This window comes from Carcharhinus amblyrhynchos, chromosome 7 (genome assembly GCF_965287045.1).
Source record: "Carcharhinus amblyrhynchos chromosome 7, sCarAmb.v2.hapA, whole genome shotgun sequence".
In the NCBI taxonomy this organism is placed as follows: Eukaryota; Metazoa; Chordata; class Chondrichthyes; order Carcharhiniformes; family Carcharhinidae; genus Carcharhinus; species Carcharhinus amblyrhynchos.
The window spans coordinates 58318689-58330703 of NC_137330.1; the positions used below are offsets into that span (position 1 = coordinate 58318689).

Consider the following 12015-nt stretch of genomic DNA (forward strand, 5'->3'; position numbering starts at 1 on the left):
TGACAGCTGTAATTGCAATATCTTATTATAACACATGTATACGCAAGTCTTGATTGTACCAAACTTTTAATCTAACACAAAACACCTGGAGAAAAGGGCAAGGGTGCCTGTTGACCAGCAGAGTGTGTCACTGCTAACTTTCATCATGCAAATTGTTGCTTGTGTTTCAAATACCATGGGCGAGATTCTCCAGCCTCACAGCCACGTGTTTCCCGCCAGTGGGGAGTGGTGCATTGTTTGCTACTGGGTCGATTCATGCCGCTGTCAATGGAAATTCCTATTGATGTCACCCCACGCCGACAGGAAACCGATGGGTGGGGTGCGCTGCCAGGTGGACAAGAGAATTCCCCCAGTATGAACAACTGGAGAGTTCCAGCCCATACAATATTTGATCTTCTATTAATGGGGACCATGTAACTGCATAAAATTAATTGAATTGTAATATTAGACATCTATAACAATACACAGGTTAAAATAGTAACTGGCGTGGTCACTATGCAGCTGTCACATTCATTTGTACTGCTCAGTTGAGGGACTTCATAAACTAATGAAATTTTCAAACCCGGTTTACCTTCCCATTGCCACAGAACAGCAACAAGACATTTCCGTCTGTATATTTCATAGAATCCATACAGTACAGAAGGAGGCCATTCAGCCCATCAAGCCTGCACTGACAACAACCCCACCCTATTCCTGTAACCCCACACATCTACCATGCTCATCCCCTCACATACTTGGTTGTCCTTCATGGTTTCTGTACCTGCTGATGGAATTTTGTGTGTGATATTACCTCTGGACTCAAAAAGGAAAAAAATACAGAAGTCTGAGGTCACGTACCAACCAACTCAAGAACAGTTTCTTCCCTGCTGCTGTCAGACTTTTAAATGCACTTACCTTGCATTAAGTTGATCTTCCTCTACATCCTAGCTATGACTGTAATACTATATTCTTCATTCTCTCATTCACTTGGAAATAAGTGGACGTATTAATGAGAGGCAACATGGTTTTGTGAAGAGAAGGTTATGTCTCATGAACTTGATCGTGTTTTTCAAAGAAGTGACAAAGATGATTGATATGGGTAGGGCAGTGGATGTTGTTTACATGGATTTTAGCAAGACCTTTGAGAAGGTCCCTCATGGCAGACTGGTGCAGAAAATGAAGTCACATGGGATCAGAGATGAGCTGGCAAGGTAGATACAAAACTGGCTTGATCAAAGAAGTCGGAGGGTAGCAATGGAAGGTGCGTTTCTGAATGGAGGGTTGTGACAAGTGGCATTCCTCAGGGATCAGTGTTGGGACCTTTGCTGTTTGCAGTAAATATAAATGATTTGGAGGAAAATGTAACTGGTTTGATTAATAAGTTTGCGGATGACACAAAGGCTGGTGGATTTGCAAATAGAGATGAGTACCATCAGAGGATGCAGCAGGATATGAATCAGTTGGAGATTTGGACGGCGAGATGGCAGATGGAGTTTAATCCGGACAAATGTGAGGTAATGCATTTTGGAAGGTCTCAGACAGATAGGAAATATACAGTAAATTGCAGAACCCTTAAGAGTATTGATAGGCAGAAGGATCTGGGTGTATAGGTACGCAGGTCACTAAAAGTGGCAATTCAGGTAGAGAAGGTAGTCAAGAAGGCATACGGCATGCTTGCCTTCATCAGTCGAGGCATTGAGTTTAAAAATTGGCAAATCAAGTTGCAGCTTTATGGAATCTTAGGCTGCACTTGGAACATAGTGTTCAATTCTGGTCGCCACACTACCAGAAGGATGTGAAGGCTTTGGAGAGGGTACAGAAAAGATTTACCAGGATGTTGCCTGGTATGGAGGGCATTAGTTATGAGGAGAGATTGGGGAAAACTTTGTTTGTTCTCACTGGAACGACAAAGGTTGAGAGGCGACCTGATAGAAGTCTACAAGATTATGAGAGGCATGGACAGAGTGGATAGTCAGAAGCTTTTTCCCAGGGTGGGAGAGTCAATTACTAGGGGGCACAGGTTTAAGGTGCGAGGGATGAGGTTTAAAGGAGATGTACGAGGCAGATTTTTGACACAGAGGGCGGTGGGTGCCTGGAACTCATTGCTGGGAGAGGTAGTGAAAACAGATAAGGTAGTGACTTTTAAGGGATGTCTTGGCAAGTACATGAATAGGATGGGAATGGAGGGATGTGGCCCCCGGAAGGGTAGGGGATTTTAGTTAAGTCAGGCAGCATGATTGGCGCAAGCTTGGAGGGCCGAAGGGCCTGTTCCTGTGCTGTAATTTTCTTTGTTCTTTGTTTCCTTCTCTATGAACAGTATGCTTTGTCTGTAGAGCATGCAAGGGTCAATATTTTCTACTGTATGTTAATACATGTGACAATAATAAATCAAATCAAAATCAAGATATTTTTAAAAAACTGCAGGTGTACATTTTTTTTAAAATTTCCTCAGGTAATAAAGAGATCAGACTGGAAGAGCATGATCTACAGAAGCTCCCATACTTGAAATGTTGCATTTTAGAGGCAATTCGTTTGCGAGCCCCAGGAGTTATAACTAGAAAAGTGGTGCAGCCATTGAAAATTAAAGTGAGTTACCTATGTTGTTGCTGCTTTCAAGCAAGACGAATGTAGGTATGTACAAATCACTCGAGCTGTGCTGGGAACAAACATGGAAAGATCAGCTGAGACCTCTTGAATTTGATTAACAGGATGTCAAAAATGTAGATTTACAAGCCTGGAACTCCAGGAGTAAAAAGAAAAGTATTGAGCTATTAAAAGAGCAACTGGAACATTGCAAGGATTTGTCACAAGGACAAATCTATTGAAATCAAATGTGATATGCAGAGAGAACACAAAAGACAGATACTTACAAAAGCAGTACAGATAAGATTCTACAGAAAATAGATTTTATTGTTATACGGTTACCCATAACTAATCGCTTGTATAGCATCAAGGCTTATCTGATTAATTCTTTTTATAAGAAGCAGGATAAATATCGGGTTGCGAATGGGATTGGTAGTTGCAGGGCTAGGTGCAGACTGTAATCCAAGGAGTGTAATAGTTCCTGCGGTTTGGGAATTGTGAAGAATATTTGTCTGGAGGACTGCAGGACAGGACAAGATCATAGTGATGTGAGAATTACACAATATATAATTTTTGCCTCAGGAGATTAAACGGATGGGGTGGGTCTATGATAAAGATATCATGTGACCTGTGGAAAACAGGTTCCAGATGAACAAAATGGCATTTTCCTACTTGATACTTTTTTGTTTCTTATTTTAAAATAAATATCCCACATATCTAAATTTATACTGTGCTAGTTTGCATAAAATGAACAAAGTGTTAAGTTTGAGTTTTTTTTGGCTGTGGGTGATTTTGGTTCTTGCATCTTCGATCACTCATGGGCAAATTGAGATGCTGTGTACCTTCGAGACTGTTTGTTTATTGTACTTTTGAGATGTGCTTTCAGTAACGTGCCTGGAATCAGAATCAGTGTACCCTAGTCTAATGAATATTTTAAAGTTTCTGATATTTACCTTATATTTCCACAGGATCTCATTCTCCAGTCTTTGAATGAGAAAGTTTTTTTTAACCTTGGTATAAGATGAAAAGTTATTAAACAATTGACAAGGAAATAATCTAAAAAGGGTAATATAATTATATATGTTCATAGCAAAATATCCAATATGTAAAGTTTTAACTGGGGAAAAAATAGCAGAGTTGAAGTCTATTGATCATAAATGATCTTATACAGATAACATTTAAAAAGAAAACACTTTTCTTTCTTGAAGTCTTTCTGTGGGAAAAGCTTGCCTGTCTAATCTTTTCCTGTTAAGCTTCTAATTAGTTCAACTATTTTCTACCATATGAATTTAATGAACAGATGAACATGTGTATCCTTCTACTATTAACCATGATCTGAATGGATTTTCATAACTTACATTCAAATTCTAAAATAGTTGGCTGTTAAAATTTAACTTGATAAGTCAGGAATGTGTTTGTTCAAGAGTACTTTCATACTCCCTCAAGCCCACAGTTTCAAAATCGAGTTTGAATTGACCTCACATTTGCATAGTTGGACATGGATTTGCTGGTTTATTACTGTAGCTGCCTTTAAACTCCTTTGGCCTGATTTTAACTTGGGGATGAAAGTTATTCAAACATCCCTTTGGCAGTGTGGGGCACAACAGCCTTTAACTCCCTTGTCTCATCTGTGTAGATCTTAATAGTATCCGGCCCAAAATCAGTGATAAGCAGTCGGGGGGTTGGTGGGTGGGGGGATTGGTTTGGGAAGTGGCCACCAAGGACCGAAACAATCATCCCTAGCACCCGGGTAAATTATTGGAATGGATCAGGAGGCGCTTGCAAATAGATGAGACAAGGGAAGCTGGGGAAAGGGAGGCCAAAACTTTCCTTATCAGGACCAGGTGAGCAGGAGAATTCCTTTGGGCTCCACGAGCAACTTTTTTTTTTATACAAACCACTTATCTTTTCAGTTTCCTGGCCTCAGCTTCTTTGTTCCCTTTAGATTGGTCTGATGGGGAAGCAAATTAAAATCGTAACTTGCAATAAGAGAGTGGAACCTTGGCTGTGTGCCTGATTTCCGAAGGAGTACCTTTATCCCCTGGCATTTTGTTCCTGGATTTGAAAGGAAAATAGTTGAACAAATGTTTTGTCACACATGTCATCCTCCATTTTTTGCTTTTTGTGACAAACATATTACACAGGCGAGGAGATCCATCACTAATTCAAAAGAAATGTAGCTGAACTATCTCAGGTGTGCACAATAAATTGGATGTCGTAAGTGCAGATTTGAATATTCTAAAACAAAAAAAATGCAGGATTGATGTTCAGTGAATTCATCCAGTGCGGAGCTGCTCATCATGATTAGGCAATGTGGTCACATTTCTTGCTTAAATAGCTAATTTCAACCAGTATGATAGTACATTGGCCTCATTGGGCAGGATTTTATAATCTCACTTATCTCAAAACCATAAAATCCTGCCCAAGGCCAATAGACCTTTCCATAGTCCACCCTCACCTGTTGCGATTCCTGTGGTGGGCAGGACAGTAAGATTCCTGCCCCTATCTTTGGAACAGTAAAGAGGAACGTCGATCAGAGATCCTCCTTTTAATAACCATCTAATGAATACTTCTGGGAATAAACTAGAAATTTTCTGGGAAATGGATCAGACTCAGCTATGAAGCTTCCATAATTGAATATCACTGTGACAATCCTCACATTGTACAACAGTCAGCTTGTTACTGATAATATACAGATATTGGATGGTAGCCAGCACCTATGCAACCAAAACCCACCACAAGGGTATGGATGATTATTGGGGGTGAGCAGGAATGTAGGGTTGAAGTTACAGTCAGATCAGTCATGATCTTATTGAATGGTAAAACAGGCTCAACAGGCTGAGTGGCCTAATCCTGTTCCTAATTCATCTGTTCTTGTGCAGAAGCTGATTAAATACCTTTAGGAGAACAAACGAAGAAACTACAAACTATAAAAAAATTGAAAAATAATTGCACCTGTACATCTTCAGGAATTATGTAATGGCAAAATCTTTTTCCTCTAGAATTACATTGTTCCTTCTGGAGACATGCTTATGTTGTCAATTTATTGGGCACACAGGAATCCAAAGCATTTCCCTGAACCTGAAAAGTTTCTTCCCGTGAGTATATTTGAGCATTTTATTATTGATTACCTTTGGATATGTGTAACAGAAATGCTTGCCAGTACCTCATGTCTACATAGCAAATAGAATTTTGAATCCTTTGGAACAGTAGTAGTATTTTCAGCTTAATACAGGAATAGTTCCTTGGTTACAACAAAAGCAAGTTCATAATTTGGACTGATCTTAATCAACAGAAATTAGGAACAACAGTGAAGTACAATTATAGATTTCTAGGGTATTTTACAAAACTTTCTAAGTCATATAGCAGTTTATTGAAATAATGGACCGTTCCCTGGTCCGCCCCTCGCCCACTCCGATTCCCATGGCGGGTTGGGAATATGCTGGAAAAATATGATGCTTAAATCAGGGTCAGATATATTGAGGCACAACACTAATAGCTGTATTGCAGTTGTGCTAATTTGTCGATTTTCTTTATTTCGTTGTTCCATACTTACCTGCTCCCTTATCTTTTCCTCAGCATTTTTGCTGTCAAAACTAATTCCTAGCTATCTTATTTCTTCTCCATTGCCTGCCAAGTTTTCCCAGTTTGTTTTTTTTCATAGGTCCTGGTAATCTTGATGTCTTCCCAATGTACTATGCACCAATTAGATTTTTTTTTGTTATTTTTCATCTCTGTTCAACTATACTGACTATGACTCTTGTCATCATATTCTATAGGTATATGAAGAGAAAAAGATTGCTGAAGCCAAATGTAGGCCCCTTACAGTGAGAAACAGGGGAATTTATAATGGGGAATAAAGAAATGGCTGACCAACTGAACACATACTTTAGTTATAATGTCACAAAGGAGGAATCAAATAACATACAACAAATGTTGGAGAACATGGGTTTAGTGAGGGGGGGAAACTAAAGGAAATCAGTATTGGTAGGGAAATGGGGTTGGGAAAATTGATGGGATTGAATGCTGATAAATTCCCAGGGCCTGATAAAATGCATTCCTGAGTATTTAAGGAAGTGGCCACAGAAGTAGTAGATGCATTGGTGGTCATCTTCCAAGATTCTGTAGACTCTGGAACAGTTCCTATTAGATGACTGGAAGGTAGAAAATGTAATCAGCCTGTTTGAAAAGAGAGGTAGAGAGAAACCAGGGAATTATAGACCAATCAGCCTGCCATCGGTAATGGGAGAAATGCTAGAGTCCATTATAAAAGATTTAATAGCAGAGCACTTGGAAAATAGTGGCAGGACCGGACAGAGTAAGCATGGATTTACAAAAGAGAAATCATGCTTGACAAATCTACTGGAAGTCTTCAAGAATGTAACTAGTAGAGTTGATGAGGGGGTGTCAGTGGATGTTGTTTATTTGTATTTTCAGAAGGCTTTCAACAAGGTCCAGTTTGAGAGGTTAGCCGTAAAATGAAAGTGCATGGGATTGGGGGTGGGTGGAGCTGATGGGATTAGAGATGGATAGAAAACTGATTGGCAGACAGGAAACAAAGAGTAGGAATAATCAGGTTTTTCCTCCCCAAGTGACAGGCAGCAACTAGTGGTATACCAAAGGGGTCAATGCTAGGACCCCAAGCTATTCACAATGTATATTAATGATTTAGATGAGCAAACTAAATGTAATATTTCCAGATGACATAAAGCTGGGTGGGAGAGTTAGCTGTGAAGAGGATGCAGAGTTGCTTCAGTGTGATTTGGACATAAGTGAGTGGGGAGATGCATGGAAGATGCAGTACAATGTGGATAAATGTCAGATTATCCACGTTGGTAGCAAAATCAGGAAGGCAGGTTATTATCTAAATGGCTGTAGACAGAGAGACCTTGCAACAAGATTTTACTGAAGGTAAGCATGCAGATGGCATTGAAGAAGGCAAATCATAGTGAGAAGATTCACGTGGGTCTGCAATTTGGCGAAACCAGCCTCTGTGTTCATTTGGCAACACAATCTTGACCTAATTTTACTGTCTTGGGGTCAGATCGGCTGCCTGTCAGGGAACAACAGGCAGCCAGTTAAAGTCAATTATTGGTAATCACAGGGCCTATTCAGGCCCTCTTCTTGTGCTGACTGGAATTTTATTAAAAATTAAATGATGGGAACCTAATTCCCATTAATGAAGTGTTTAAATTCAGTTAATTTAAAAAGGAAGTTAGCATCAGTAGTGGCAACTATGAAACTACCGGATTATCATGAAAAACCATCTGGTTCACTCATGTTCTTTAGGGAAATAATTCTGCTGCCTTTATCCAGCCTGGCTTATGTATCACTCCAGATCAACAAAATGAATGAAAATGGAAGATTCTAGCATCTCTTTCCTTTACCTAATTCCTTCTAAATGTAAATTGGGAGTACTAGATTTGATCTTTCTTTACATTAGGTGAAATTAAATTTATATTAGTTATTCACCACCAAACTCGATTCCATACTTTTTTTTTGGTAAACTTTTATGTCAAACAGTGTTAAGATTTCTGGTTTAAGGTGTAGTGATGTATTTTGTGATTGAATAAGTAAGATAAATTGATTGTAAGATTCTCCCTGAACCTTTTCTCCAGTGTAATAAGTTTCCACAAACTCACAATATTAGCCAGGTGCTCAACTTGAGGAATGAATTTTGCTTTCCCCCTGTTTCCACAGTAGTTGCAACCAGAACTATACAAAACTTAGTGCTTAATATACAATCACTTATACTTATCACTTTCTGGGACTTGCATCCTATTCTTTTGCTTAAGAACTTGTTTGTTTTCTTTACTGTTCCTGTAACTGTACAGTGTCAGCAAACTATCCACAAATACCCCTAACTCCCTACCCTGTTTTGTCTGCTATAGACTATCATTCCAGCTTATTCTTCATTTGATCGATTTGTTAAACGTTTATCTCTGCTTTCCATCCACAGTTTGGTACTTGACTTTGTTTTATTTCCACACAATCATGCAGAAAAATGTCATCTTCCTGCAGGACCGATGGAAAAAGGCAGATATAGAAAAACACGTTTTCTTGGATGGCTTCATGGCTTTTGGAGGAGGCAGATATCAATGCCCAGGAAGGTAGGAGACAGGCTCAATATCATGTTTTTCAGTTATTGGCTAAAATGTTAAATATAACATTGCAATGTATCTCTAAATGAAGCTGGTAGATTAATGCTGCAGACATTTTAGGGTGGGAATGTGTGGTTAGGCCATGACAAGTAATAGTCCTTGAGTTATTTCATAGAATCTGCCAATTATAGATCAGGTCTTAACTAGAAAAACATTTTTATATTTGTTTCAAAAAAAAATGTCTGCTTTGCCTCAGTGATAATTTTATTTCACATATGAACATACTTCTGAATGCTTTTGAGTAGTACAACAGAGTAAATAACTGTTGGCTTTGAATATGAAGATCTGTGCTGTGGAAGTGTGCTCAACAGGAACCAGACTAATCAGTCCAAATTATCTTGGCATCAAGATATTGATAAACATGCTAGAGTACCAGGTAACAAAATTAGTGTTTGATTTATTCAACTATTGTAAAGCAGTAGCCCCATGTATTATATATATGTTAAAAATATCAGCAATCCTTGTCATAAAATAGTGCACCTCTGATTCACTATGAACAAACAGAAATGCAAATACCATGATTAACCGATAGAACTATACCACAAGATGTCACATTTTAAACAAAAACATGACTGCATATAAAAATTAAACAAAACTATACAGGGAGGTTGTACAGGAGTGGATCATGAAGGGGATTCATGACAGTGGGGGGACATATTGGGGGTCAGCTGGGGGAAGGCCCTGATGCAGGCAACTTATGTTGGGGCCCAGTAGAACATGGCGCTGATTGGATTTCCACCCCCCCCCCCCCCACCCCACAATGTCATTGGGGGTGGGAGAGAGAGTGTCCTGATGCACCATGAGATTGGGGCACTCTTGTGAAATGACAGCTAAGTGTTCAGAAGCCAGTTTCACCAGCATGTTTAATCTCCACCACCCTTTACTGGTGTCAAGCTCCCAATTCCCCCCCAAAAATTGACTGTGTCAAAAGATTGTGATGAGGAACAAGCCTGAGACACTGGTGTAGTTCACCCCATGTTTCTTGCCGTTATGGTACTTAGAAATCTTTGGAGAAGGTTCTGTCCCACATTTCTTGTTCACCTGCTGTACGTCTTATGTTTCATTTGGTCCACCACCCTTGCTTTCTCTTACATCTGCCTCAAAACCGAAGACAACATAATTGTTGCTGACATTTTTCATTCATTAAACATCAACGCATTTGAACTCAGTGACTACGGAATAAAAGAATCAGAACAAAACTACCTGACTAGGAACGGTTAAGGACATATGAAAAATGAATCTGAGTCATTAGCTGCTGGAAGAATAATCAAAGAAAAAGCTGTCTTAATCAAGTCATTGAAGGATTGCAAAGTTGGTTTCAGTCACCATTTTCCCCTTGCTGAGAATTTACTGGAACCAAGGAATTCAATAATGAGTCCATATTAACATGAAATAACTAAATTTGAGGGGCACTGGATGCTGCTGCTGAATTTATATGGATGCAAGCCAGCACACACCTATGATGTATATACTTTTTTATTCTTCCCACAACTCATTACCACTGACTCTCATATACAGTTGCTATAAGGTTCTGAAGTTATGTTCAGCTCAAAATGTTAACTGTTTCTTTGGTCTTGCGGGTTGAACCAGGTAAACAAACTTAAATTACGTTCGGACAAAGAAAAAGGGGGCAGCTCCCCAAAAGGAGGGGGAACAGCCCAAACAGAAACAAAAAGTACAAAGGAAACTTAAGACACGTCAAATCAAAATGTGATTATCGGGGTCTATAAGGCACCTCAGCCCCTGCGGTGCCCAACGGCCACGGAAGGCTTCGACAGTGCCCACAGACACCACGTGCTCCCTCTCCAGGGACACCCGGCCGCGAACGTAGCCGCAGTAGAGGGGCAGGCAGTTGGGACGGACGGCCCTGTCGATCGCCCGCTGCCTGGACCTGTTGATGGCGTGTTTCACCAGGCCCAGGAGCAGGTTCATGAGGAGATTGGCATCCCGACCCGACCCTCTCCACACCGGGTGTTTTTTTACTCCACAGATGCTGCCAGATCTACTGAGTGTTTCAGCACTTTGTTTTTAAGCACAGATGTTAGATGAATTGATACTGCAATGTGTTGCCCTGTATAGCTTTTTCTCAGTTGGATTTCACTTCTTTCCTAGTGCACTGAAGCATTAGCCTTAAAAGATTGAGCAACTTAACAGGGATTTGTGCATGTGTCTGTAAAGTTACTGGAGATTGAAGAAACTTTCCAATCTATCAAAGGCATGATAAGGTCATGCCAGCTGACCAGGAGCTTCAGTAATAAAAACAGAGTACCTACTTGCTCAGGAGGTCTTGTGGTGCAGTGGGTAGCATCCCTGCCTCTGATTCAGAAGCTCCAAACTCAAGTTCCACCCAAGGACTTGATGGCCAAGAAAGATATGTTCATAAGGTGGTCAAATATCTTGAGTATCAACTTGCAGAATCCTTCCAACATAAACAACACACCAATGGTGTGACCAGAGCAGGAGACTCCTGGCCAGCCATGTTTGATGTAGACTGGTGCCCCACAAGCTATATGACAGGCTAGGGACTTATTCCAGAAAAACCTTTGCTGTGGGGACAGATGAAAGTCTGAGAAACTACAACACACTGGCTCAGAGCTCTTTAGAAAATACAAGTAAAGCTTCAATAATCTGATTATTGGTGAAATATAGCTGCTAATTACTGTCTAGTTATCTTATATTGAGCCTGGTTTCTGCTTCAAATAGTTATTTTGTTTCCTCATAGGTGGTTTGCATTGCTGGAAATTCACATGTTTGCTGCTCTCATACTTCACAAATATGAGTTTACTCTATTGGATCCTGTCCCAAAAGAGGTAAAGCAATATAAATTGCATGCAAGCCAAATAATTTGGCAGATTCATAACATGTTAACTATTTTAATAGAAGTGGGCACATTGTTGAGCTGTTCATGAGAGCTCCAATTTCAAATCTGATGATGGTCATACAGCCAATGCAAAGAGTCATAGCTGATGCAGAGAAAGATTGGCCAGCAAATTATAGGTTCAAAAAGGCAACATCTGAAGCATATTCTGTTCAAGTGTCTGGACAATCTTCACATGCAAAATAATAAAGTACTATTCAATCTTTTTAAATCAATTCCAAAATCAGTTTATAATTGGAAAACCAACACCATTTTAACTCAGCATGAATTGGCTTCCTTACTGGAAGGTCGACAGAATGGCAGATATGGGAATTTGGGAAGTGTCTAGTGCAGCATGGAGCTCTTTTCTGAGGTGTCAGCTGAAGCATACAGTTGAGATAAAGTACAAGAGGTTGAACTCTGCATTTTAACCAT

General features: G+C 39.8%; 1 protein-coding gene across 4 annotated transcripts in view; it reads left to right on the top strand.

Moving 5' to 3' along the window:
• Positions 1–12015, top strand: part of cyp39a1 (cytochrome P450, family 39, subfamily A, polypeptide 1) — a 42716-nt gene that overhangs the window by 20676 nt on the left and 10025 nt on the right. For 2 of the 4 annotated variants that reach the window (XM_080192395.1, XM_080192394.1), the window contains exons 8-11: positions 2432–2565; positions 5565–5660; positions 8563–8672; positions 11446–11533. In XM_080192395.1, the coding sequence (XP_080048521.1) occupies positions 2432–2565; positions 5565–5660; positions 8563–8672; positions 11446–11533 (428 nt within the window). Of the gene's footprint in view, positions 1–2431; positions 2566–5564; positions 5661–8521; positions 8673–11445; positions 11534–12015 lie in introns of those variants that run through there. The other 2 variants (XM_080192396.1, XM_080192397.1) reach the window with 2 other exon arrangements.